The 27,356-nt window shown below is 36.1% G+C and overlaps 1 protein-coding gene across 2 annotated transcripts in view; it reads right to left on the minus strand.

The window, feature by feature from the left end:
• The window catches only part of STK3 (serine/threonine kinase 3), a 339,874-nt gene that overhangs the window by 92,439 nt on the left and 220,079 nt on the right, over window positions 1-27,356 (minus strand). For both annotated transcript variants that reach the window (XM_061171351.1, XM_061171352.1), the window contains exon 9: window positions 5,778-5,970. In XM_061171351.1, the coding sequence (XP_061027334.1) occupies window positions 5,778-5,970 (193 nt within the window). The remainder of the gene's footprint in view (window positions 1-5,777; window positions 5,971-27,356) is intronic.

A 27,356-nucleotide genomic window follows, 5' to 3' on the forward strand; every position in this document is an offset into this window, starting at 1 on the left:
TTTCTTGTGAAATAGAGATGCACAGGCCCTGCTCTGGTCTGCAGAGCCAGCATCTCTACGGGGCTACTGCTACGATGTACACTTGTGAGGTGAGTTAGCTGGAGCCAAGAGCAGGGTTGATCTCGTAAATCAAGCCTACTGCTCCAACCTGAGGAGACCTCTTAAGCTCCTGATTCTGCCTCAGAATGTACTTTGCTTTTCCTCCACTTAATGTCATTTGTAATTCTAATGGACTTTCATTCTATAGCTTCATCCAAATTTCTGTACAACGATACTGAGCTAGCTAGGGCTGAGACCTAGGCCCTACGCCACACAATGAGAAATCTTTTCATTGACAGCAATCCGTTATTAAACACCACAGTTGACTGAAATTTAGCAACCGCTGCCATTGCCTCTGGTGAGCCTTCTGATTGTGCAGGCTAGAAAGCTAAATGCTGCATTTCCTAGAACACCTGAACCTAGAGTCCTAGGTAGGTGTACTTTCTCACAACTGGGAAAGCAGGACGTGAGGAGGAGACCATGAGCCTGCTACCTCAGCTATTTCCTCTGGGCAGCACAGCTATGCAGACAAGGGTTTTTTTTACAGCAGCATTCCAGCATCCAGTCACCAGACTCACAGGTGCTAATAGGTGGCTGCAGTCTCAGTGGTGGTGGCTTTCTAATCCCTGAAGAGCAACAGGGATTGATCTCAATCTGTATTACTGAACTCAGTAGTGCCAATGGCAGCCTCTGGATTCACTACCTTCCTGACTGTAGTAGTAGTAGTTCTATAAGGCTCACTTTTGTGGTAGCGTGGGAGTCATTCCTGGAGGCCTAGCCTACACAGCCCTCTCCTCCAAACTTTCCCCTGATTTTGTTAAGAGCCACACCTCTGACTTAAATCTTTTTATGTTTAAAACGCCTAGAGTAGTTTCTGTCCTCCAATAAACCCCAACTGATACAAGCCTCTAAGTGTGTAACTGTTCAACCCTCATAACAGAACCATCAGCTAGGTCATACTACATAGTGCCTACAAGGATATCATCAAAGATCTTGTCAAATACTTTCCCCAAATCATAAAACACAATATCCAAACCTAGCAGTTTCTCTGATCTAGAGGTTTAGCAATCAAAAAAGGAAATCAAATTATTCTGATATGGTTTGTTCCCAGTAACCTATGCTAACTTATAATGACTCAGGTCTCCTTTCCTAAAGGACTCACAAATGTTCTAGACTTCTGCCCAAGGGGATGTCAAGCTCACCAGCCCGCAGTAATGATGTGATTTGGGGGCCAAACCTGGGTCTGTATATTGGGTCCACCACTTACTTGCTATGAAATCTCTGACAAGTCACTTCACATCCCCAAGTCTCAGTTTCTTTAGTGGCAAATGATAGTGACAATGTTACTTCACAGAGTCCTTGTGAGAAGTTAATGAAATAATGTATGCAAAGTCCCAAGCACAATGTTTGGCCCATACTAGACACACAATTAATGATAGCTATAACCTGAGAAATTTACCTTATATTCTCTTTTCTAAAAATAATAAATAAATAAATAAATAAATAAAAATTAACTCTTTCATGCTTACATGGCACTTTCCTCATTTTCTCAAAAAGACATCAAACTTCACAAACAGTGGAATACAGTTCTCTCACCTGCAAGCTACCTCAACACATTACTGATCATACTCCTAGCCAGGAGATATCAAATCAGCTGAGTGCTCCCTTACCATTTCCTCACCCTGCCATTCAAATGTCTTGTATTCATGTTTGTGGTATTCTCTTCATTTTGGAGATCATTATTCTCTATAGAACCTCTCTGGCTATCGTGCTGGATAAAGAGAGATGGAGCAAGGTTTTGGAGGAGGCAGAGAAAGGTACGAGCAAGAGTCTGCCCTGTGAAGGAAGAGACCAGAGCTGCTGGATGGCTCAGTACCTCCACTCCCAGTCCCAGGAAGATCAGGTCTCCTTCAATGCATGAGGGAAGCAGGGCTGGGCTCTCCAGATGCTCCAGCTTCCCAAGTTGTTGGAAGGACAAACTGACATAGCGGGCACATGGAGATTAGCTGAAACCATGAAACAGAGCTGCTAACCTGACTGGAGAGTGTGGCACTTCCTTAAATACTAAGAGAGATAGTTTCCCCTTAGGGCAACTACAGCTACCAATCCAGCTCCAGCTCTGAAAGGCTAGAAAGTTCCACCATAGAAACAGAGCAGATCTGAACAAGGTAAAAGGCCCCAGTTTTTTCTTTGCTCAGACAACTGCTCTTCCAGAGTTACCCACAAAGAAATAATCTCTACTAACTCATCAATTTAATGACAATGGATTCCTGACCTGGTCCTAATCTATTCCTTCAGGATAAAAAATCCTAAATGTTGATTTCCTTAATGGCAACCAACCTGCTTATACCTCATAATTCCAACTGGCCTAGACTACTCTGGATAAAGTATAATATATAAGGAAGTAGAGTTCCATGTGTAAATATTGGCTGATGCCAGATTGTGAAAGACCTGGGTTACCAAGCTGAAGCCTGGACATTACATGGGTAATGAGATCCCAGGGAAATGGGAATGGGAAGAGGGGGAGTGGGAGAGAGATGGTAAAAATAATGCCATCATTGCTGAAAATAAGTTTGGAGAGTTCTTTGGACATGCTCTCCAGGTCTATGCCTGTTTTTCAAAAAACAGATAAAATTTTAAATATTTCTTGTCATTTTACTCCATTTCCCTTCAAAAGCTCTTTTAATAATTTTGCTTCCTAGGCACTTCCCTGGTGGCATGGTGGTTAAGAATCCACCTGCCAATACAGGGGACACAGGTTCGAGCCCTGGCCCGGGAAGATCCCACATGCCGCAGAGCAACTAAGCCCGTGCACCACAACTACTGAGCCTGTGCTCTAGAGCCCACGAGCCACAACTACTGCAGCCTGCGTGCCTAGAGCCAGTGCCCCGCAAAAAAGAGAAGCCTGCACACCGCCACAAAGAGCAGCCCCTGCTCGCCGCAACTAGAGAAAGCCCGTGCACAGCAACGAAGACCCAACGCAGCCAAAAAATAAATTAATTAATTAATAAATTAATTTTTAAAAATAGTAATAATTTTGCTTCCTAGAGTTAAATCACCACACTTTTCAGAGGTAAGGAAAACAGGTCTGTAATTTCTAGCTTCACGGATAAAGGTATAAAAAAGTACGCAAACATAATTTAAACTGACAAGAATATTAAATCAGGCAACTCTTTTGAAACTCCAAAGGAAAAGGTAATGGAAATCAGAATATTCAGCACACAGTATAACATTCTAGAGATTTTAGAAAATTAAAAATAATATAATGCTATAGTCTTTTAGGGAACAAAAAAATATATAAAATATTTTCAGGGAAGAAAAATGCTAAAGACACATTAGCAAATGGGGCTTCCACTAATGTAACATAACCTAAGAGCTCATACCAACGCATCTAAGACATTTTAAAGAAGATTTAGATCATGAGGAAACACAAAACCAAAACTAAAAGTAATTATGTGGTTTCACGGAAAGTAAGTTCTGCCTCAATAACTTCTTTACACTCTATACTATTGCTATACTACAGTATGACAAAACCTGGGGGGTTACACTAACATCATTTGGTTCGATCTTTGGGAACATGGAAGTCCCACATTATAACAGAATGATGTCTAAATGGTGGAAACTTAAAATACAAGGGAAGTTGTCTCATGGGATTTAAAACTTGCTAAAGCATATAAAACCACCACAGGGAACTCTACTTAATGCACTGTAGGGTCCTAAATGGAGAGGATATATGTATATGTATGGCTGATTCATTTTGCTGTGCAGTAGAAGCTAACACAACATTGTAAAGCAACTATAGTCCAATAAAAAATAATTAGAAAAATAAAAATAAAATAAATAAAGCATATAAAACAACTACATAAACCACTATCTGCTCATTTTAAAAATGAGCTTTCAATAAAATCTCTGTGACCAAAAGAATCATACTTAGGACATAAAATTATGACATAAATTGAATGATTTCTGTGGCTGTCAAAGCTGAAAGTCATTACATGAAATATGTGGAAATCTGTGCTATAATTTTAAAGCATGAGGTCTGATAAATCATTATCACATATCTCTTCCTTGAAATATAACAATCTAACATGAATTCGATTCCATAAATACTCATTTTTAAACCACTGTTTAAATGCTGATGTTCAACTATATTGACTACATGGAAAAAGTTGTTTATGTAGTTTCATAGGAAACGCAGTAGCTCTCTAAAGACAGAACAAAGCACTCAGTGATCTTCTAACTGGTCTGTTAAGAATCATAACACTTGACTAAAAGAATTTTATCAGCTGCGGAAAAGTAGTGCTACATGCTGATGGGAAATGTGTTGTAAATGATCTTATCTGTCTTTCTGATCTACAAGGCGTATGACTTGTACCCTAACACTAGCTAGCTCTGGAGGCCACAAGACCATTCAATGTAGTTGGGTGAGCATGTTACAGATGCAGAAGCCCTATTCTAGTAATATGCCCAGCTAGGAATCCAAGTCTTAGACTGCTTTTCAGGGCAAAGGCTCAAGAAACCTATCAGCGTGGGAGATAAAAGAAATTCACATCCCTCTCCCCCTTCCCACCCAGGATTAACTATGTGGCAATCTGTTTTCATCTTGCACTTTGCGGCGCTCTCTTTCAAAGTATACAACCATAATGGGCTATGTATACTAAGAAATGTGAAGAAAGCAACGGCAGTGAGCCAAATGACTTGAAGCTATGAGGTAAAACTTATCAAGCAGACTCACAGGGGGAGTAGCAAAAAGAAAGGGGTAGGCAAAAAGAAAACAAAAATGTCAGAGAGGAAATTCCTACCTATATCCATTTTACCCTATCAGCAAATCACTTGACTCTTTATAACTTTCTAGGCTCTACAATGCAAGAAGTCATGTATTACTGCTTTTGTGCCGTGGAGAAGTAGTTCTGTGTAGTGAAAAACAGCTTTGTGCTTAGACTTTGACATTGACCATACATGACTAGAGTGGTAGGGGGAAGAAAAAGGTCAGTAGGTATCAGGAGGTAATTAATCTGCTTTTGCCTATAACTGAAAAATCACAATGTCCTACATTGTTAACTGCAATCTTAAAGAGCCATATTTATACAAAAAGAAATGCTAGCCTGTGAAAGTATCTCTGTCTTCACCACTCTGTAAGCAACGGAGATCAGAGAGAACGCCTTAATCGTCATTTCAGCCCTGCAGCGCCCCTGGCACTGTGCCTAGCACAGGACAAGCAGTAGTAAACATGCACTGAACTGATTTTTCTGCATGAGTATCCCTGTCTCTTGATTCTTCTTTCTAGTGTTTCTTCTTTTCCCACCTTAGCCCTTATTTCTTCCCTTGGCTTGCTCCCCTCTGTCACTGCAGTTTAACTGATAACTTAGACAACGTGATATAATATTATGTTGTATTATTTGGAATAGAATTTTAGGTTCACGTTTTTAATTGGAAAAGTAAATGTTAGGAACGCTATCTTTTTATCTCAAAAAATACTTTACAAATTAAATTATGGGTTAGCATCCTTCAACAGAAAAAAGTTCCATAACGCTAAGTTAAAGATGTGCTACTTTCTGCTATATTAAAAGAATTTTTGAAAATTCACTTGTGCCATATTCCTTTCACTGTTAAATAAAGCCAAGAAACAAAATTTTCCACAACTGGCTATAACAAGCAACACAGAACTATCCTGGTTTCTGTAGAAGTATACTCTCAAAACAGAAAATTAATATTCAATGGGAAAAAAAGCCACATACTTTTCATGGTTCCATCTTCTTCTTCCTCATCCTCACTGTTTATAACCATGGTCCCCAAGTCAGATTCTAACATTGTGCTATTGTGTTCAATCATGGTCTGGGCCCCTTCACTCATCGTGCTTGTGGCCCTCATGGTGCCCACGCTTTCCGAGCTAGTCTTCACCATGGTGTGGGAATCCAGCTCATCTTCATCCTGCAAACAAAACACTGCAGTGAAGGAAGACTTTTCTAACATAGATGGATATCATATAATACTATGAACATATTATATTTTAATAATGAAAAATACTACTATCACTACTAATTTTAATGTAAGGACACAAATACAGTGTTATCGTAAGACCCAAAAGTTATCCAAAATAACCTAAAGCTTTAGGTAATTAAAGCTCAAGCAACAGAAATTGATGAAATAGCAGGCTGCTAGTTGTTCTTAAAATAAGGATTAAGACAGGAAGATTATTAACAAAGAATATATAACAAAATAAACAAAAGAGAGCACATTAAAGACAGAACATGTTGGCACTATTATAACAGCTTTAATAATGTTTATAACTTTGTACAAAAGCCATTAGCTTTTTAAAAATTATGATAAATATACATAAAATTTACCATTTTAATCATTTTTCAGTGCACAGTTCTGTGGCATTAAGTACATTCACAGTGTTGTCCAATCATCATCAATACCCTTTTCGAGAAATTTTTCATTATCTCAAACAGAAATTCTGTACCCATCAAAAACTAACTCCTTATTACTTCTTTCACCCAATCCCTGGTAACCTCTGTTCTACTTTCTGTTACTATGAATTCACCTATCCTAGGTACCTCATAAAAGTAGAAGCATGCCTTTTGCATCTTTTGTGTCTGGCTTATTTCACTTAGCATGTTTTCAAGGTTCATCCGTGTTGGACCAGATGTCAGAATCTCATTCCTTTTTAAGACTGAATGATATTCCATTGCATGTACACACACACACACACGCACACCCCTTTTGTTTACCCATTCATTTGTTAATGGACATTAAGGTGTTTACACCTTTTGGTTATTATGAATAATGTTCTGAACACTGGTATATAAGTATCTACAGATAGATGGTCCCCGACTTATGATGGTCCGACTTCGGATTTTTCAACGTTACAACAGTACAAACGAGATACACATTCAGTAGAAACCGTACTTTGAATTTTGAACTTTTCCTGGGCTAGCAATACGCAGTACGATACTCTCGTGATGCTGGGCAACAGCAGCAAGCTGCAGCTCCGTCAGCCACATGATCAGGGATGTAAACAACCCATACATTTACAACAATTCTGTACCCATACAACCATTCTGTGTTTCACTTTCAGTATAGTATTCAAGGAATTATGTGAGATTCCACTCTATTATAAAATAGGCTTTGTGTTCGATGATTTTGTCAAACTGTAGGTTAATTTAAGTGTTCTGAGCACATTTAAGGTAGGCTAGACTAAGCTATGTTTTTCGGTAGGTTAGGTGTATTAAATACATTTTCAACTTAATGGTATTTTCAACTAAAGATGAACTTATCGGGACGTAACCTCATCATAATTTAGGGAAGATCTGTATTTGAGTCCCTGCTTTCAATCCTTTTGGGTGTATGCCTAGGAGTACAATTTATATCAAATGGTAATTCTCAATTTTGGGGGGAACTGTCAAAATGTTTTCTGCATTGGCCACACCATTTTATATTCCAACAGTGTACAGGGTTCCAACTTATCCACATCCTCACCAACACTTGTTATTTTCCCCCTTTTTTTGTTTTTGAGAACAGACATCCTCATGGATGTGTGGTATCTCATTGTGGTTTGATTTGTATTTCCCTAATAACTAGTGATATTGAGCATCTTTTCATGTGCTTATTGGCCACTTGTGTATCTTCTTTGGAGAAATGTCTATTCAAGTCCTTTGCCCATTGTTGTTACAGATTGTTTTTTGTTGTTGTTGAGCTGAAGAAGTTCACTTTATGTTCTGGATATTAATCGCTTATCAGATATATGATTTGCAAATATTTCTCTCCATTCTGTAGGTTGTCTTTTCACTCTCTTGATAGTTTCTTTGATACACAAAAGCTTTTCATTTTGATGAACTCCAATTTATCTATTTTTTCTCTTTTGTTGCCATATCCTAGCCATTGGCTTTTAAATGTAAATTCACAGAAGAATCAAGTCAGTAATATAAGTATGAACCAAAAAATGCTCTTTAGAACGTTCACCAAAAGATAAACTGGAATAGGGCCATAAAACTAAACTAATAAATTCTGTGTGAGAAACCAAGCAATGTGCTATTTAGAAAAACTTGATCATGTACTGAAATTAATTTATATCTATTCCACTTTAAGTAGAAACAAACAAACAAGACCTAAGTTCTGACAGAGGTCAAAATGCAAATACTGGAGAACAGGAGCAGCCATGTTGTTCTCAGCTGTTTGATAGCCCTCCTCATCCTCAACCTACAGGATAAATTCAGCATTATATCTCAAAGTCTTCTGCTCTTCTTTCATGAGCTTCTCTTCTTTTAGAAGACTTCTTCATTCTTATGCATTCAACTATCTAATATATTGAGGACTCCCAAATCCTGACATCTTTCTGACTTTACTTACTACTTAAATGCTTAATGATGTTTAAAACTCAACATTCTCAAACGAGATCATTTCATCCATCTCCTTGGGCCCTCCAGTCTGCCTCCATCCCCGACAATAACCACTACAAAGCACAGTCATCTTCATTAGCTAACTGAGAGTAAAACTGCAATGTCTTTTTGGGTTTATTTTCTTTCATACCCTATGTACTATCAGTCAACAAGTTCTTCTTCAAAAAATTCTCTCTCAGCTCCATCTCTTCTTTTCCATTCCCACTGCTACTGAGTATATTCCTCCTTACCTCATGCCTGAGTTACTGCAGGAAGAGCACCCTGACCTCCTAGAATCAGACAGATGTTAGTTCAAATCCTGGCTCAACTCACTTAGTAGCCTTAGTAGCCTTAAGACCTTTAGGGAACCTATTTAAACTCTCTGAAGTTTCTTTCATTGGTGTTATGATGATTAAATGAGAAAAGGTATGTAAAATGCTTGCATGCTACTAGGAATAAGGTAGTTTCACCCCTTCTTCAAAGTATACATACTATACCAATCTTTCTTGAATACTACTTGTATTATAATATTCTTCTACTGAAGAATCTATAATGGCTCCCAGTTCTTGCCTGCATTGAAAGCTAAACAAAGCTGCCTAGATTTTAATGTCCTCTATGTTATCTTAATTTATATGGCCGATCCTATCTTCCCATTGTTCACATATCATTCAATGGAGTCAGGCTGACCTCAACTGAGTCTCCAGCTGCCATAAACCCATATGCTCATTAAAGACTTCATCTTTGCTCACATCACATCTTCTTTTCTACCCAGGATGCTCTTTCCTCTCTAATTCATTTTAATTAATCCTATCTAGTTCCAGATCAAGTATCTATTACCTTTATGGCAAATTCAGTCTTTATTAATTATCCTCTTTTCCAAACTTCTAGAATTTATAAAACCTGCATTACACACTTCTGCATTTAAATTTATGATCTCATATTGTAACTGTTTCATAAAATCTTTTATAAATGTAAGTACCTATGGATAAGAGTACCTTATAGTACTTCTGAATCTATTAAAGTGTTTCATTCAGTAGTCCACACATAGTAAGCATTCATTTATATATTTACTTTATCACAGAATTATAAAATCATGAACCTTTAATAATTCAACCCCTCATTTTATACATAAAATGAGAAAGTAAGAGACTTCCCCAAGGTCACACACCTACTTAAAAGTGGAGCTGGGACTAAGAAACTAGTTCCTTTATTTCTTAACCCATTATCCCACCAAGTACATATACCTTACTTACATTTAAATTTTGATCTACTTGAATGCTTAAGTTAGAGGTGCAGGTTTACAGTTTTAACAGCTTATATCACCAGCTCCTATGCCCAAAGAGTCCCATACGAATTACTTGGTCCATCCTAGTCACAGCCACTGTCTTTTCTTGGACTATTAGAACAGCCTCCTAGCAGTCTGCACTGTTTCCCCTCTTGCCCCCATTAGTGTCCCACATAACAGGCAGATGGATCCTTTCGGAAGACAGATCACATCATGTTACGCTCCTGCTCAAAACCCTGCGTTTGGCTTCCCATCACACTTACATTAAAGCCCAAAGTCTTCATCCTGGCCAAATGTGATCTGGCCCAGTCATATCTGCCAATCCTATCTCCCATCACATTCCTTCTCGCTCACCCAGTTCCAGCCAGGCTGGCCTCCTTTGCTATTTCTTGTGCATTCTAAGCATGTTCCTCCTTGGGCTTTTAAATTGGCTGTTCTCTCAGCCTAGAATGCTCTTCTTTAAGACAGTTTTATTTTTTGCTTAACTCAGGTCTCCACTTAGATGTTACCTCCTTAGTGATGCTTTTTCTGACCACCAATCCAAAATCGAAGTCCCCATCAATCTTTTATCCTTCTATATTCTTCATAGCCTGTACCTGGCTTTTCTACCAGTATAATACAAGTTTGATAAAGGCAAAGAAACCTTCTTTTTCACAGATGAACCCTCAATGCTTAGAACACCTGGCATATATTAGGTACTTGATAAAAATTTATTTAATAAATGAAGCAATTCATATTTTTACCTAATTCATTCAACAAGCATTTATTGTAAACTTATAATATGTCAAGGAGTGAACCAGGCGTTAGAGATACAAAGATGAATAAGAAACGGTTTTGCTCCATTTTTCTTTTTTTAAGAAGTCTGAAGTCTAAGAGAAACTGACATGTGAACAATAAGTTACAAGGCAATTTGTTAAACGCTGTAAGAAAAGTGTTGGCAAAGTACAATGGGAGTACCAAAAGTACAGCCTCTGACTCCACCTCTGTCAAATGAAGAAAGCCTCACAGAGGACACTGCCCTTAGATTAGGTCTTAAAGGATGAGAAGACTATAACATTTAATATATATACACAAATGGGGGTGCTTTATATTACAACTTCTTTTTACAGCAGAACTACACTTAGACATCCCTTCTCAGCTTAGACACCCCGAGACTGAATTAGGTGTCATACTTTTGTATTGCTATAGCACCTTGTGCTTATGCCTATCATACACTTATTACACAATACTCTAATTGTCTGTACACTTGACTTGTCCAAATCTATTAAATAGACTCTAAAAGCTATTATAAGGGCAGTGATCAGATTTTGTCAACAGTTATATTCCTGGTATCCAGTACAAAGCCTTGTTCTCATTACATAATCTATTATATTAATGTTAAAGCCCTCATTATGAGTTAGTGCTAAAGCATAGAATGTTATGCAAGGTTCTATTGTAGAACTTTATTTAAACCAACTAATTATTTAAAACATAGAATGGCTATTAAAGAAACTTCGGGAGGGAAAATAATACTGTTAATTAGAATTATTCAATTGATCACTTATCGAATAATGACAAAATAGTTATCATCAATGAGTTAGAAGCACTATACCAAGGACTTTTTGTAGGTCACTCCTATTTAATCCTTTTATTAATTCTGTGAGATATTATTGTCTCCGTTGTGTAAATGATGAACCTGAAGTTCAAATGAGTTTAATAATTTGTCCAAGGTCATATAACAGATAAGTGGAAGGGCAAGGATTCTAACCAGGTTGTTTGATTCTAAAGCCCAATATCTAACTTCCAATTGTATAAGTCTTCTAAATTTTAAATTATTTCTCAACTCTAGTTTAATTTATATTACAGGTTAGCTACAGCATGTTTCATTTTGCTAAGTTAAGAGATGAAGAAACTGACATACACATAAGTAAACTAATTTGCACTTGGTCAAAAAGCTAATAAAAAAGGTTTTACTCTTTTCAGTAGACTCCACTAAGGCGGGAGGAATAAAGTTGATTTTCTATCAGTTCTTTTTAAAAATCTACTGCTAGTTTAATACCTTATTTTATCGTGGTTGCAAACCAGTTAATTCCCAAAACACTAAATCTGTTTTTATATGTGTGAGTCATTTATCTCTTATCCTTATAAGATTCAGTGCTGTGACCGTTAAATTTAACAAGAAACATAACATCTGGTTGGTGTGAAATAATACTTTAAAATTTTCCTGTATTCTATATTAGACTTGAATCTATGCTGGGATAATGAAGCTTGCACCTCTGGATGCACATAACTGGCTTAATCTATAAAATTATAAAAACACTAAATCAAGTTTGGAAGGGATCGTTTTCACTGCATATCATTTTCACTTACATAGTCACTTTGCTAAAGGATGCTAAACCAATTTACAAATTGACAGTAAAAAAAAAACAGTAATGAAAAAAATAATGAGCACTCAATTCACTAATGAGAGGGTGGCATCCAAACAGTAATTACTAAAGTATGGAAGGAATGAGAAGTTCTTTTTTATGAAATTAGCAAATCAAACACTAAAAATTTGGTGACGGTGTTGAAAACTTTTCAGTAACACTTTTTACTTTTTTAAATCATTAACTCAAATTATTCTTAATATTTTAGATGATTGTTAAAATTTCCATTTGATACTTTAACATTTTCATAATAAAACAGTTATTTATAATGTTTTTCCAAAGTTATACTTCATTTATATATACTCTGTTACTCCTTACAAGAGAAAAGCAGAAGAAAAACATGTTGATACTTTATAGAAAAAGGTCTGCAGAGCAGATGCTTCCCCACTGTAGAAAGCGGCCAATTCCAGTAAGGAATACAATAGCATTTTCAATCAGTGGTCATCATGTGCCAGGAATGCAAAACAGAGTACTGACGATAATCCAGGTTATGAATCATAAAATCCACATGGAATACAAATATTTGAAAACATCATTAGGAAATCCTACTCCACTGCTAAGACAGATTTATGCTATAACAGTCCGAGAAATAATCAGAGCCTTTGCACTAGGTATCTTTACATTTGCAATATCTACCACCTTAAAGGATTTTCTAAACATTCAGCTACTATCTGATTGATTTAAAGGATATTAACACAAACATTTTAGAAAGCATTTGTCATTTCTAACATTAATGAGATAGACTATTCTTAGATAAATAGGTGTCTTTTTAATTTGAAATATTCTAATTATTTTCTCTTCCTGAAATGATATTAAATACTTCTTTATTACCTATACAATTACATAACAGTACATTATCAATACAGAACAGTGATCTTAGTGACACTGATTCAATTAGACACTCCTATTGGGTATGCATTCTACTACAGCATGAAAAAATTTATTTTTCAGGAAAAAAATGAATGTTTAAGACACATAAGTGAATCAATTATACAAAAAGTTGCAATATTATAGTGGTCTAGATATCTGTAAAACGTTTTAGAGGCGCTAATCAGGGATGGCACTGACAGCAAAGAATAATGTAACAAAACATACTACAAATACAAAACTGAGCTTTCAAGATAGTAAAGGAAATCTCCAAGAGCCCCAAACAACCAGGAACTAGAGTGAGAATAAGCTAAATCTGACCTTAGGGCTGCCATAGGGGCCATGTGATGATGAGGGGTGGGATGGTGATGGGTTATCCACTTTAATGGATAAAGGAAGACAAGAGTCTTTGGGTTCTCTCTAAAGTAGAACTGAAACTCTTACATAAAATTGGGAATCTTGAAAGTCTACATCCTCAGTGAAAGGACAGACAAGAAAAAATGTACTCACAGGTAAGGAAGATGACATATAAACTTGTCTGCCTCACCTAGGCTATAGGTAAAGATGAGGAATGGATGGTGGAGGTTTTCCCTTTAGGATGTACAGACATGGGTTTGGGTTTTCTAACATTACCCACATGGTCTGGGGAACCCCATGCTGAGAAATTAGTCAAATGCAGTCTCAGTATGGAAGCACCCCGGGTGCCTGATGAAAACAAATTAAAATCCACCCTAAAGGGACTCATACTCAACCTTCAACCCAGAACTCACATCATTCTCAGAGATAAAATTCAACTAAACTTGAGCTTACAAAAAGACAAACAATGAATAAACAAGCTGCCAAGATGGATGGAAAAAAAAACAGAATTAAGACTCACTTGCTCCTTAGAATTAAATTACTCCCCTTAGACAGCTGGATCTTTCTAAGATAAAAATTTCTAGGACCAAAATTAGGAAAGAGTAGACAGTGGCACCCTAGATTGGGAAAAACAAGCACTAAGGTAGAAATATTATGGCTGGAAGGGAAAGCGTTAAGTGAGTTGGGCTGCATTAAGGAATGGCCTACAGGTTACAGAGTGCTTTAAACACTGGGAGCCAGCATGCGCTGCTTGGCAGAGTGATGGGAACCTTGCAAACTAAGGGGTGAATTGGAGAAGGAGACTGAAGAAAGAGAGCCTGGAATCAGAAGGTTATTACTGAAATCTAGATTTGAGGTGATTAGAATCTGCGCTGAAAAGGTCCTATACAAACCGGTTTAAATGACAAGTCCCATCTAAAAGAAATCATGAAAGAAGAAACAACATATTCTAGAAACTTTCTGGACATAAAATACAATGAATCAAAAATAACTACAATATTCTGGACCTAAAGAGGCCAAACTGACTCTAAAGAGAAAACTGTAAAAGATTCTCATCTGAGTAGATGAAGACAGAAAATAAAATAGATAATGCCAGTTATTGATAACCAAAAAATGACTTAATGGAATTTGCCACTTTAGCACATGATAAAGGCACTGAATTCTAATGATTAATTTGTGGGGAAAGAGTCAAATAAGAAGGCAACATGGTCCAGCAGTTAAGAATCCGCCTTCCAACGCAGGGGACGCGGGTTTGATCCCTGATCCGGGAACTAAGATCCCACATGCTCGTGCGCTCTAGAGCCCACATGCCGCAACAACTGAGCCTGTGTGCTCCGTGCGCCACAACTAAAGAGAAGCCCACGCCCCGCAATGAAGGATCCCGCATGCCACAACAGACCCCACGTGCTGCAACTAAGACCCAATGCAGCCAAATAAATAAATAAAATAAAATATATATTAAAAAAAAAAGAAATCAACACGGCATGTGCAGTGCAACTTCAAGGAAATGAGCACAAAATTGGGGAAACCTGTGGCAGGTTTTACTTTTCTCCCCATGCAGAACTAAATCAGGTCTTGGTGGTTGTGCTCACATGCTAACCTGTGTCAGTAAATAAATTTTAATCATTCTTGAGTTAGAAAAGGCAAAAATCAAAGGGAACTATTGTACATTTGCTTGTATGCCTCACATCATGGACGAGCCCTGTGTACCATTAAACTAAAGGCACTCTCTACTATAGCAAGGTGAAATTACTGATGTGACCCAACAGAGCATTCATTATCTTTAAATTCCACTTCCAAATATGGTAAAGGATAGCACTTATCCATTGCCTCTGTTCTCAATACATCTGCAGTGTCTACTGTTTCTGTGTTACAAGTGAAAGAGCCCACAGTAGAATCAACTGGTTAACTCTGGTTGCATTCAGTACCATATTCAACCCAACTGAGCTAAGAACTACTGAGAAAACATCAGAAATATTCCCCTTCAAACTGCCATCCTTAAGCACTGTTTCAATGTCTGACAGGTTGAAAAAAGTAACATATTGATATTCACCAATTAAATATTACTAAGACTTACAGTATCTGGAAATCTGTACAAAGAATGAACTTTCTTCCCACCGATATAAGTAGGTGGTCCTTCTACTTCACTGCAAAAGCAGCAGAAGAGCTTATACAGCTGCTGTCTTTGACATACCTATCTTTAACAAACAGAAACGTCTTTCTTCATGCATCCTAACTTTCTGAACGCTCATGGGCATGTTTTAAAGTTACATCAAAGCTTTCACGATCTCCGAAAGTCATTAACGACTTGTTCATCAGTACAACAAACCTAAATGGTGAGAAGGGTGTGGGCAGGACTTCAGAGGCTCCATGATGCAAGACTGTACAAGTTCCTGGCATTATATTAAAAGCTTCCAAACAAAAGATTATCTTACATCCCCTGTGCACAATACTGATATACAATAGAGTAAATTTAAAAAGTAAAAGCAACCTTAACCATGACTTCTCTTTTTTCTCTCACAGCCAAAAGCATGTCAAAGGATTAACAAAATATAAAGATTATAAAATCAAATATTTTAAAATAAAAATAACACCTTTAAAAACTGTGTTGTTACAAGCAGTTTATAAAAAATCCACAAGAGGGCACCAAAGACAAAAGGCTAGAACAACTTCCATTAATTTGTGATTTACACAGATAAAACAGGTTCATAAAATAGGTTATTTTATTTACTAACATACTATCAATACCTTTCAGAAACAGACTATTGGCCACTGATTTTTTTTAAAAAACTGATATATTTTAAAATACTATAGCCACTGCCATGTTATATTTTTATATAAGCAACATTTATGTTTCTTAAGGGACATATTACATTCAGTAATCTCCCCAATGACTTGCATATAATAGCAGGAGCTCAGTGAACACTTGTTGATTCCACAAAATTGACAGAAACATACAACAGGAAATATCAAGTATTCACATCACTGTGTCACTGCATTCTAAATTGCTTTCATATAAACAGATTTATGATTGTATTATCTTATGTTCTTAGAACAAATAGAACTAAGAGCTAATTTGTCTTTGAAAATTTCTTTTTATTATCCTTTCTTTCTCTTACTCCTTTTCTGCTCCATTATGGTCGTGTTTAACAACAAACAGAAACTTTAATATATACTTAACAAAAGAAATCACTTGTATAAACTCAGAAATGATAACGTTATAAAATGACTTTAAGAAATCAGCTTCCAAAACATACAATTTAGAAGGAGACTGCCTGAATCACAATAAAATAACAATATTAATTTTAGCATGCAGTTACATTACTGAAACTCCTGATACAAATGACATTCTGGGGCAGAGAAATGCCAAGTCAGGCCAGCAAAAAACAAGCAATTACCCCCAAAACAAAATATTTATCACACGTTTGACTTAAGCATTGCTCCAGAAATACTTCATGTACCAGTATGTACCTTATTATTTTTAAATGCAGATACTTTCTGTGTTGATGATAATCTTGTGGCACTATGCTAAATAATAAGGGGTTAAGTCAGTTAAAACCCATTATAAAGCAATTTTATACATGTTTATTGATTTGATAAATATTGATTAAATATTTATAAGTACCTACTGTGTGCAAGGCAGTGTGCTGAGATACAGTCTTTGTCTTTGAGAAATGTACAGGTTTGTGGAGAAAGTTAGAAAGTAGACATAAATACAGTGAGATAAGCATTCTCACAGAGCTAAACACAGATACCACGGGAGCACAGAGGAGCACTTGCCTGACCAAAGCCTTGGAGGAGTATCATGAAAAGTTCCCCCTTTCCAGAGGAATCAATGGCTGAGATGACTCCTGAAGGATAAGGAGTTAATCAGGCAAATGAGGGTGACCTAAGAAGTGGTCTAGGCAGAAGCAGCAACTGATGTTATTCTTTAGACACTTTTTGAGCAATCTCACTTTTGCTTAAGGTTTAACCACCAAATGCAGAAAGCCTGCTGATTCTCCAACTGCTTGAGCTCTCCCTTGGGGTTCAAAACTGCATATCCAGCTGCCTGCTACAGAATGACTTTGATGACCCATGGACACGTCAAATTAAATAAGTTCTAAAATGATCTCATCCTACCCAGAAAGTTGCCCTGTGAAGAGTACTGCTGGAGAATACTTCAGCCACAATATGATAAGAGGTGGAGAGAGGATATGATGAAGTGAAGAAACAAAGGCTCTGACTATTTTATCAAGAAGTCTGGTTATGAATAATTTGTTGTTGATTTCTTCTTTAGTTTTTTAATGGTCAAAATATAACTACATTTTTACACTGAGGAAAAAGGCCCTAGAAGAAAGGGATAATGTGACTGACTGAAAAGGCCTACATAGACATGACTGTCTAGAAAATTTCAAAGAATTGACAAAAACCTCCTGGAACTATATAATAAGTGAATATAGCGAAGTCACAGGATACAAGGGCAATATAAAGTATTCATTTGCTTTCTCTATAACAGCAATAAATAACTGGAATTTGGAATTAAAAAAAAATCTTTAAGGCACACACACACACACACACAAAGAAAAACATGTTAAGTCTAACAAAATATGTATAGAATCTGTGTGCACTGATGAGAAAAAGCAAAGATCTAAATAAACTGAGAGACATTCATGTTCACAGATTAAAAGACTCAAAATATGGTTAAGATACCATTTCTTCTTAACTTAATGTATAGCTTCAATTCAACCTCAATAAAAATTCTAGCAAGCTAACATGTAATTGTCAACAAAATGATTCTCAAGATTATATGGAAAGGAAAAAGGCCTCCAACAGCCAACACAATAATGAATAAGAAAAATAGTTTGAAGACTCCAATTTTTAGACTTCTATAAAATTACAGTAATCAAGACAGTGTAGTATTGGAAAAAGAATAGATACATATATCAGTGATAAATCAATGGAACAGAATAGAGAGCTCAGAAACAAACCCACACAAATACAGTCAACTAATCTTTGAAAAGGGCACAAAGGCAACTCAATGGAGAAAGGATAATCTTTTAAACAAAGGGTGCTGGAACAACTGGATGGCCATATGAAAAAAAAAAACAACCTAGACTTAGACCTCATGGCTTTCACAAAAATTAACGCGAAATAGATCACAGAACTTAATATAACATGCAAAACCAGAAAACTTCTGGAAGAAATCATAGGAGAAAATCTATGTTACCTTTAGTTTGGTGATGAGTTAAAGCATCAAAAGCAAGATCCATTGGAAAAAAAACAAAAACAAAAACTGATTGGTGATATTAAAACAAAAACTACTGCTCTGTGAAAGACACCATTAGGAAAATGGAGAGACAAGCCACAGACTGAGAAAATATTTGCAAAACACTACCTTATTTTAAAGGACTTGTGTCCAAAACACATGAACAACTCCTTAAAAATAAACAGTAAGAAAACTAAAAATGGGGAAAAGTACTGAATAGACATCTTGTCAAAGAAGATACATAAATGGCAAATGAGCATATAAAAAGATGCCCAACACCTTCTGTCATTAGGAATTACAAGTTACACTAACAATGAGACACCACTAAATACTTGTTAGAATGTCTAAAATGCAAAAAAACAAAACACAAAACAAAACAAAAACTTGACAATATTAAGCTCTGGTGAACATGTTTAGCAACAGAAATTCTCATTCATTGGTGGCAATGCAAAAATGGTGTAACACTGGAATAGAGTTTGGCAGTTTCTTACAAACCTAAACATATCATAAGATCTACCAATTACCGTCCTAGGTATTTACCCAACTGATCTGAAAATTTACATCCACACAAAAGCTGGCATGAAAATGTTTACAGCCACTTTATTCATAATTGCCAAAAGCTAGAAATGACCAAGATGTCCTTCAGTAGGTGAATGGATAAACAAATTGTGGTACATCCATGCAAAGGAATACTACATAGTGAAAAAATGAGCTATTAAGCCACAAAAAGACATAGATGAATCTTAACTGCATATTGTTAAGTGAAAGAAGCCAGTACTGTTTGATTCAATTACATGATATGGAAAAGGCAGAACTACAGATGGTAAACAGATGAGCAACTGCAGAGGGCTTGGGGGTAGAGGGAGAGTTTAATAGGTGTAGCATAGGGATTGTTTTGGGTGGTGAAAATATTCTGCAGGATACTGCAATGGTGAATATGTGACACCATGCATTTGTCGAAACTCATAGAAGTTTATACTATAAGGAGTGAACCTTAATGTATGCAAATTTAAAAACATATTTCAGGTGGTCAGGAGATCCCAGGATGGAATGCAGAATGTGACACACACAACCTTGGAAGTGAGTGGAATCTGTTAAGACTTAAAACAAAAAGCACTGTACATAAGCACCGTGCTCTACTTGATAAAGTTGTTCCCATGGGGATATGGGTTAATTCTGAAACCACTATACATGCACACAGGAACTGAAACATTTAGCAAACGGGTGGTAGATGGAGGGAGCCAGGTTTTTCACCATTGCAGGGGGGAGTTATAAACAAGCAAGGGGAGGCAGATAGAAGGATCCATGTGGTAATGGATCAGAGTCAGAGACATCAGTATGAATTCATGTTTAGCTTAATACAGGCAAAGATGGAGATATATATACACACACATATATATACATATAGATATCTGTATATACACAAGTTAGCACACACACACATATACCTCCTTGCTTTGTCTGCTCAGAGGGATCAATAAAGTGACAACATGCCACAGTAGCAACAAGTACATCTACAGTCCATATCTTGGTTTCTAATACCATTCTCTAATAAAGGAACTAGCTCCTAGGATTCTAGAAACTGTGGCAGGAAATATACAAACTGAACCTAGAGTATCTTACAGTGTCAGAGACTAAGAAAGTAAGTAAAGTAAAAGCAAACCCACAATGATGGGGTTATGTCAAAGGGACAAAAGAGCTAACCGTAAGAGGTTCCAATGGCCAAAGCTGGAACAATCTGAACAAGAAAATATATAAGGTAGTATTGGATTATAACCCAAAGTGTAAACTAAATAACCATGAGTCAGTGAGATATATATGACTGAATAAATAAGTGGAGAAAATAGACAAATCTCCTGTGTAGAAGAATTCCTACATAACTTCCCACTCCTCAAGTGTGGGCTGTGTATTATGATTTCCTTCCAAAGAATACAGTATGGAAGGGAGGAAAGAGTAATTTTGTTGTGAAGAAACCTGACAAACACTACATCAGCCAGGTGATCATGGGTAACACTGACAGTGATAAGTCATGTTAACAAAATGTATTTGTGATACTGTGATATAAGAAGAAACATAGATTTGATCTGTCCCCAGTTCCTGGCACAGTACTTCTAAAACCCTTACAATTTCCTGAGTGATATGTGTGGGAGGAGCACATTTTCTTATGCATAATAAGCCCCTTTCAGCCATATCTGGCTTTATGCTAATAAGGTGACTCCTGGAGGATGAGGGCTGGTTGCCAGAGGAACCAACCATGTGATCAGAGGGGTGGAACTTTTAGGCCTACCCTCCTGACCTCCAGGAAGGGGAAAAGAGTTAGGGATTGAGTTAATCACCAGTGGCCAATGATTTAATCAATCATATCTCTGTAAAGGAACCTCCATAAAACCCCTAAAAGAAGGGTTTTGGAGAGCTCCCAGGTTGGTGAATAGATCAAGGTGCTAGGAGAAGGGCATGCCTGGAGAGGGCCTGGAAGCTCCACACGTCTTCCTCATACCTTACCCTATGCATCTCTGCCGTTGGTCTGTTCCTGAGTTGTATCCCATATTGGAAATAGTAAAGTGTTTTCCTGAGTTCTGTGAGCTATTCTAGAGAATTAATGAAAGTGAGGAGGGAACTGTGGAACCCCTGATTTATAGCCAGTTGGTCAAAGTATGGGAGACCCAGACTTGTGACGAGTCTCAAGTCTGAAGTGAGGGAGGGGACAGGTTTGTGAGACTGAGTCCTTAACCTGCAGGGTCTGTGCTAACTCCAGATAGTTAGTGTCAGAATGAATTAAACTGTAAGACATCCAACTGGTAAACTGGAGAATCGCTTGGTGTGGAAAATCCACACATTTGGTGTCAGGAGTGTTATAAGTAGAGGAAATGAGTTTTTCCTTTAATATTCTTGATATAAATGCGATGAACTAGCCTTTACTTCTGTAGTCTCTCTCCCAAAAACCAATAACCTCAGTGTCATCATAAGAAAAAATATCAAACAAATCCCAGTTGAGGGACATTCTACAAAATACCTAACCAGCATTTCTCAAAGTTCTCAAGGTCATCAAAAACAAGGATAATCTGAGAAACTGTGACATCAAGAGGAGCCTAAGGAGACATGGTGACTAAATGTAAATGTGGTATCCTAGATGGGTCCTGAAACAGAAAAAGGACACTAGGTAAAAACTAAGTAAATCTGGATAGAGTATAGACCTTAGTTGAAAACACTTATCAATACTGATTCATTAATTGTAACAAATGTACCATACTAACATAAGATTTTAATAGGGGAAATTGGATGTGGGGTATATGGAAACTCTCTGTACTATTTTCACAATTCTTCTGTAAATATAAACGTATTCAAAAATTAAAAGTTACTTCAGAAAAAGAAAATGGAAGAAATTCATTTTTTTATTTGAATAAATATTTACTAAATAAATATTTATGTCACAAAGCCCAACACGAGAATCTACAGGTCAATAGTTCTCATCTATATTAGAATCAGCTAGGGAGCTTTTAAAAAATTCTGATGCCTGGGCTTCAGCTTGTATCAATTAAATCAGAAATTTCTCAGAGTAAAAACCAAGCATTATTGGGTTTTCTTTTCCCCTCCAGAAGTAGACAGGTTGTTCAAATGTATAAAGAGAGAGATCAAGTGACATAGCCATTTGCTGAATATTCTACACATTGTATTAAACATTATAAATCCCAAGGAATCATTTTTCCATTAGAGATAACTAAAATATCAGACTTTTAGTGATTCATGTATATAATTTGTTGTATTGACAAGAACAGAGCTCTGTATTCCATCATTTAACCAAAAAATTTGTTGGAATCTCTTTTCAGAAAAAGATATTTTAAAAATATTTAGCAAATTTCAGTATGTACATGCTTAAAAAAAAGAGAGAGAGAATGCCCTGAAGCGCATCTTATTTTTAAAAAGGCATGCTTTATTGGATAAGATTTTTTAAACTGTTACATGGCAGAAACAATGCACATAGATTTGCTTTATACCCTACTATGAATGCTCCTTGGTAAAACAAAATGTCGTATTTGTAGAAAGTTGTTTTGAGTAGAAAGAGCAACTCCATTAGTAGATACTCTTTAAAAAGTAGTCTTTCTATAGATAATTCAGGTATTTACAGTAAATATGAACAAATATATTTATGCTTTTTAATCAACTCACACTAAGGATTTGGGAATATCTTCCACTGACATCCGGAAAACAAATTCTTTCTTACTATGTAATACAGTTGACCCAACTCAGCACCAAATTTATATCACATGCTCAGAAATGCCCAAAAAAGAAGATTTTTGCCATGTTTAGCAATGCTTAAACTAGCACAAAAACCTTGATATTGGGATTAACCTGCTGCAGAAATCTCTGTTCACAATTTGTTTAATTTTAAAAATCTGTACAATTACCTCAGCACCGATCAAAACATGTCAATTTGTCAAGATGTATTCTCATCAGACAAGCTTTTTCTATAATAGGTATAAAATCAAATTCATAAGGCACTAGCTCCAATCATGTCCCATACCTTTCTTGAATAAAAAATATTTAAAGAAGTTTGTTTATAATAGTTACTTACCCAGGGCACAGGTGTACAGCACCAAAAAATTTTAAAACAACGTATCTTGAAATAGTTATCATATAGTGTTTCCTTTTCAAAAGTCACACTGAGAGTTGATGGAAATGTCAACATAATTTTAGGTCTCAAGTTTTTCTCCCACTGTAGTAAGTTGAATTATGTAGAAGTAAATTAAGTTTGGAAAAATTATAAGTTGATATTGGTATTACCCATAAATTCTCTGAAAACTGTACTCACTCAAAATGAAAAAAAGCAGGATCTACAATGGGTTCAAGTATTAATACTGAATATCAAATATAAGTATCTTCGACAATGCAGCAACTCAATATGGTGAATTTACAGCTCTAGAATTTCAAAATCAGGGAAAGAATTTGATCTATATTATTTCAAAATTTAGCACTATTAAATTTTCAATGGTCCAGTGCCAAACTGGCTCTGTGTCATATTAGGCCAGTCATCAGAAAAGGACCAATCCAGGATGGAGACTAAAGACAGCTAACAAAAAGGCCATCAAAGAATACAAGCTCTCTGTATTCTTAAACTAAAAATAAATGTAGAAGTAAAACTTGGCAATGCAGACCTCCCATGATGCTGAAAAGACCATTCATCCTTGAAACAATCAAAAAAAGGAAAAAAGGAATGGGGAAAACGTCTCAAATGAAAACAACTACTATACCAAAATAGCCATTCAAAATCTTCTGCCATATCCTAAAAAAGGTAGCCAGTCCCCAGTACCATAAATAGCAGGTATTGTCCAAATGAATCCACCAAATTGGAGGAAATTCCAAAAAAAGGATCAGCCAAGTTTCATGGGCCAAAGGTAACCAAGATGAGTTACAAATGAATATAAAGGGAGGTTACAAAGCAACAACCTTAACTACACAGATGTAGGTGTTAAGGCAAGCACAGAATCAATCAAATAATGGCTCATTAGTCTACAATTGTTCTCATATGGCTAGAAGGCCCAAGATTGTACCTTTGTTCCACCATTTAAAGAAAATTATTTTATAAAACTCACAGTCGTTGAGAAAAACAGAAATGTCTATTTACTTTTTTTTTAATTGAAGTATAGTTGACTTACAATATTGTGTTAGTTTCAGGTGTACATTTACTTCTATTCTCATCAACTACTAATTTGGTATGACTTGCCTTAAATTCCTAGATTTCTTGTAATGTTATCTTTTAGAAGTTTTCCCTTCCCTTCTTGGATCATTTTCATTTACAAAATGTCCAAAATAAACTATAATTGAACAGACCAAAATTTTTCTTTGAATTGTAAAACTTTATGAGTGCTCAAGGAGTTTTTAATCATTATAACATATGAGGTTTTATAGATTTATTTGACTATCATCACATTAACTCAATATTTAAAATGACAATTTCAGAACACCCAAGAAAAGACAAATAACAAAAGTTTCCATTAAAATGGAGGATTGAAAAAAAAAAAAAAAAAAATGGAGGATTGAACACATGGGTTTATGCTTATTCCAGCAAAAACCCTCAAAAAATACAATTTTTATTGTACAAAATTATAATAAAGGCACAGAAAAAAATAAACTCATAAATACAAAGAGCATGGAGGAGGAGACAACAGCAAACAGGAGATGTCAAAAAATTTGGAAGCTAGAAGAAAAAACTGGAAGCTAGAAATCACATAAATATATGTAAGTAGTAGCTATCTCAGCAGACCAAAGAAACCCAAAACTTAAGCTTGTAAGGAGAGAACTCACAAGAGGCAAGCAAATTCAGGCCCCAGAGCAGTGGGTCCTAACGTCTTTTACAGTAAGGTTTACAAGTCAACTAGTTCTATTCTTACACAGAGAGATTCCAATAGGCAATTTTAGTGTTTCTCTCAAATATAATCATTAGATGCTTGAAGAAAACCCATAAAGTGAAAAGCCAGAGATCAAAATAAACATGAAGGAAACAGAGACAAGGAAGAGAGAAAAAGAAAACTCAAAGTAATAATGATAATATAACAACAATGAGGAAGAAAGGATATTTTGGAAATTAAATATTTGCTACGGAAAAAAATACAAGGGTTAGAAGATAAACTTAGAGAGACCTCCAAGAAAGAACAAAAAAAAGAGAAAAAAAAAAACAGAGAAGATCACTGAAAGATAAATCTAAGAGGTTTAACAAGGAAATAAAAGGAAAGTGAGAGAGAGAGATTGGGGGGGGGAAGTGAGAGAGAAAGGGGGGGACAGAAAGTGAGGGAGCAAGAGAAAAGAGAGGAAGTTATTAAGAAATAGCAAATATAAAATTATACAGAATTGATCTTACCTCAGGAAACAAGAAAAATCTTAAATAAACAACCTAAGCTTACACCTAAAGCAACCAGAGAAAGAAGAACAAACAAAACCCAAAGTTAGTAGAAAGAAAGAAATCATAAAGATAAAAGCAAAAATACATGAAATAGTGATGAAGAAAACAACAGAAAAGATCAAAACTAAAAGCTGGTTCTCTGAAAAGATAAACAAAATTGATAAACCTTTAGCCAGACTCAACAGGAAAAAAAGGGAGAGGGCTCAAATCAATAAAATTAGAAATGAAAAAGGAGAAGTTACAACTGACACCAAAGAAATACAAAGGCTTACAGGAAACTACTACAAGCAACAATAGGCCACAGACAACCTAGAAAAAATGGACTAATTCTTAGAAAGGGTCAACCCTCCAAGACTGAACCAGGAAGAAATAGAAAATAAGAACAGACCAATCACAAGTAATGAAATTGAAACTGTGATTTAAAAACTCCCAACTAACAAAAGTCCACGACCAGAAAACTTCACAGGTGAATTCTATCAAACATTTAGAGAAGAGTTAACACCTATACTTCTGAAACTCTTCCAAAATACTGCAGAGGAAGGAACACTCCCAAGCTCGTTCTGAGGCCACCATCACCCTGATACCAAAACCAGACAAAGATACCACACACACAAAAAGAAAACTACAGGCCAATATCACTGATGAACACAGACGCAAAAATCCTCAACAAAATACTAGCAAACCTAACCTAACAACACACTAAAAGGATCATACACCATGATCAAGTGGGATTTATCCCATGGATGCAAGGATTCTTCAATATACGCAAAGCAATCAACGTGATACACCACATTAAAAAACTGAAGAATAAAAACCATATGATCATCTCAATAGACACAGAAAAAGCTTTTGACAAAATTCAACTCCCATTTATGATTTAAAACTCTCCAGAAAGTGGGCACAGAGGGAAACTACCTCAACATAATAAGGGCCATATATGACAAACCCACAACTAACATCATTCTCAATGGTGAAAAACTGAATGCATTCCCTCTAAGATCAGGAACAAGACAAGGTTGTCCACTCTTGCCACTTTTATTCAACACAGTTTTGGAAGTTCTAGCCACATGAATCAGACAAGAAAAAGAAATAAAAGGAATCCAAATTGGAAAAGAAGTAGTAAAACTGTCACTGTTTGCAGATGACATGATACTATACATAGAGAATCCTAAAGACACTACCAGAAAACTACTAGAGCTCATCAATGAATTTGGTAAAGTAGCAGGATACAAAATTAATGCACAGAAATCTCTTGCGTTCCTATACACTAATGATGAAAAATCTGAAAGAGAAATTAAGGAAACACTCCCATTTACTACTGCAACAAAAAGAATAAAATACCTAGGAATAAACCTACCTAAGGAGGCAAAAGACCTGTACTCAGAAAATTATAAGATGCTGATGAAAGAAATCAAAGATGACACAAAAGGATGGAGAGATACACCATGTTCTTAGATTGGAAGAATCTTATAGTACCCAAAGCAATCTACAGATTCAGTGCAATACCTATCAAATTACCAATGGCATTTTTCACAGAACTAGAACAAAAAAATCTTAAAATTTGTATGAAGACACAAAAGACCCCAAATAGCCAAAGCAATCTTGAGAAAGAAAAACACAGCTGGAGGAATCAGGCTCCCTGACTTCAGACTATACCACAAAGCTACAGTAATCAAGACAGTACGGTACTGGCACAATAACAGAAATATAGATCAATGGAACAGAATAGAAAGCCCAGAGATAAATCCACACACATATAGTCACCTTATTTTTGATACAGGAGACAAGTATATACAATGGAAAAAAGACAGCCTCTTCAATAAATGGTGCTGGGAAAAGTGGACAACTACATGTAAAAGAATGAAATTAGAACACT

The sequence above is a fragment of the Eubalaena glacialis genome, chromosome 17 (assembly GCF_028564815.1).
Source record: "Eubalaena glacialis isolate mEubGla1 chromosome 17, mEubGla1.1.hap2.+ XY, whole genome shotgun sequence".
NCBI lineage: Eukaryota > Metazoa > Chordata > Mammalia > Artiodactyla > Balaenidae > Eubalaena > Eubalaena glacialis.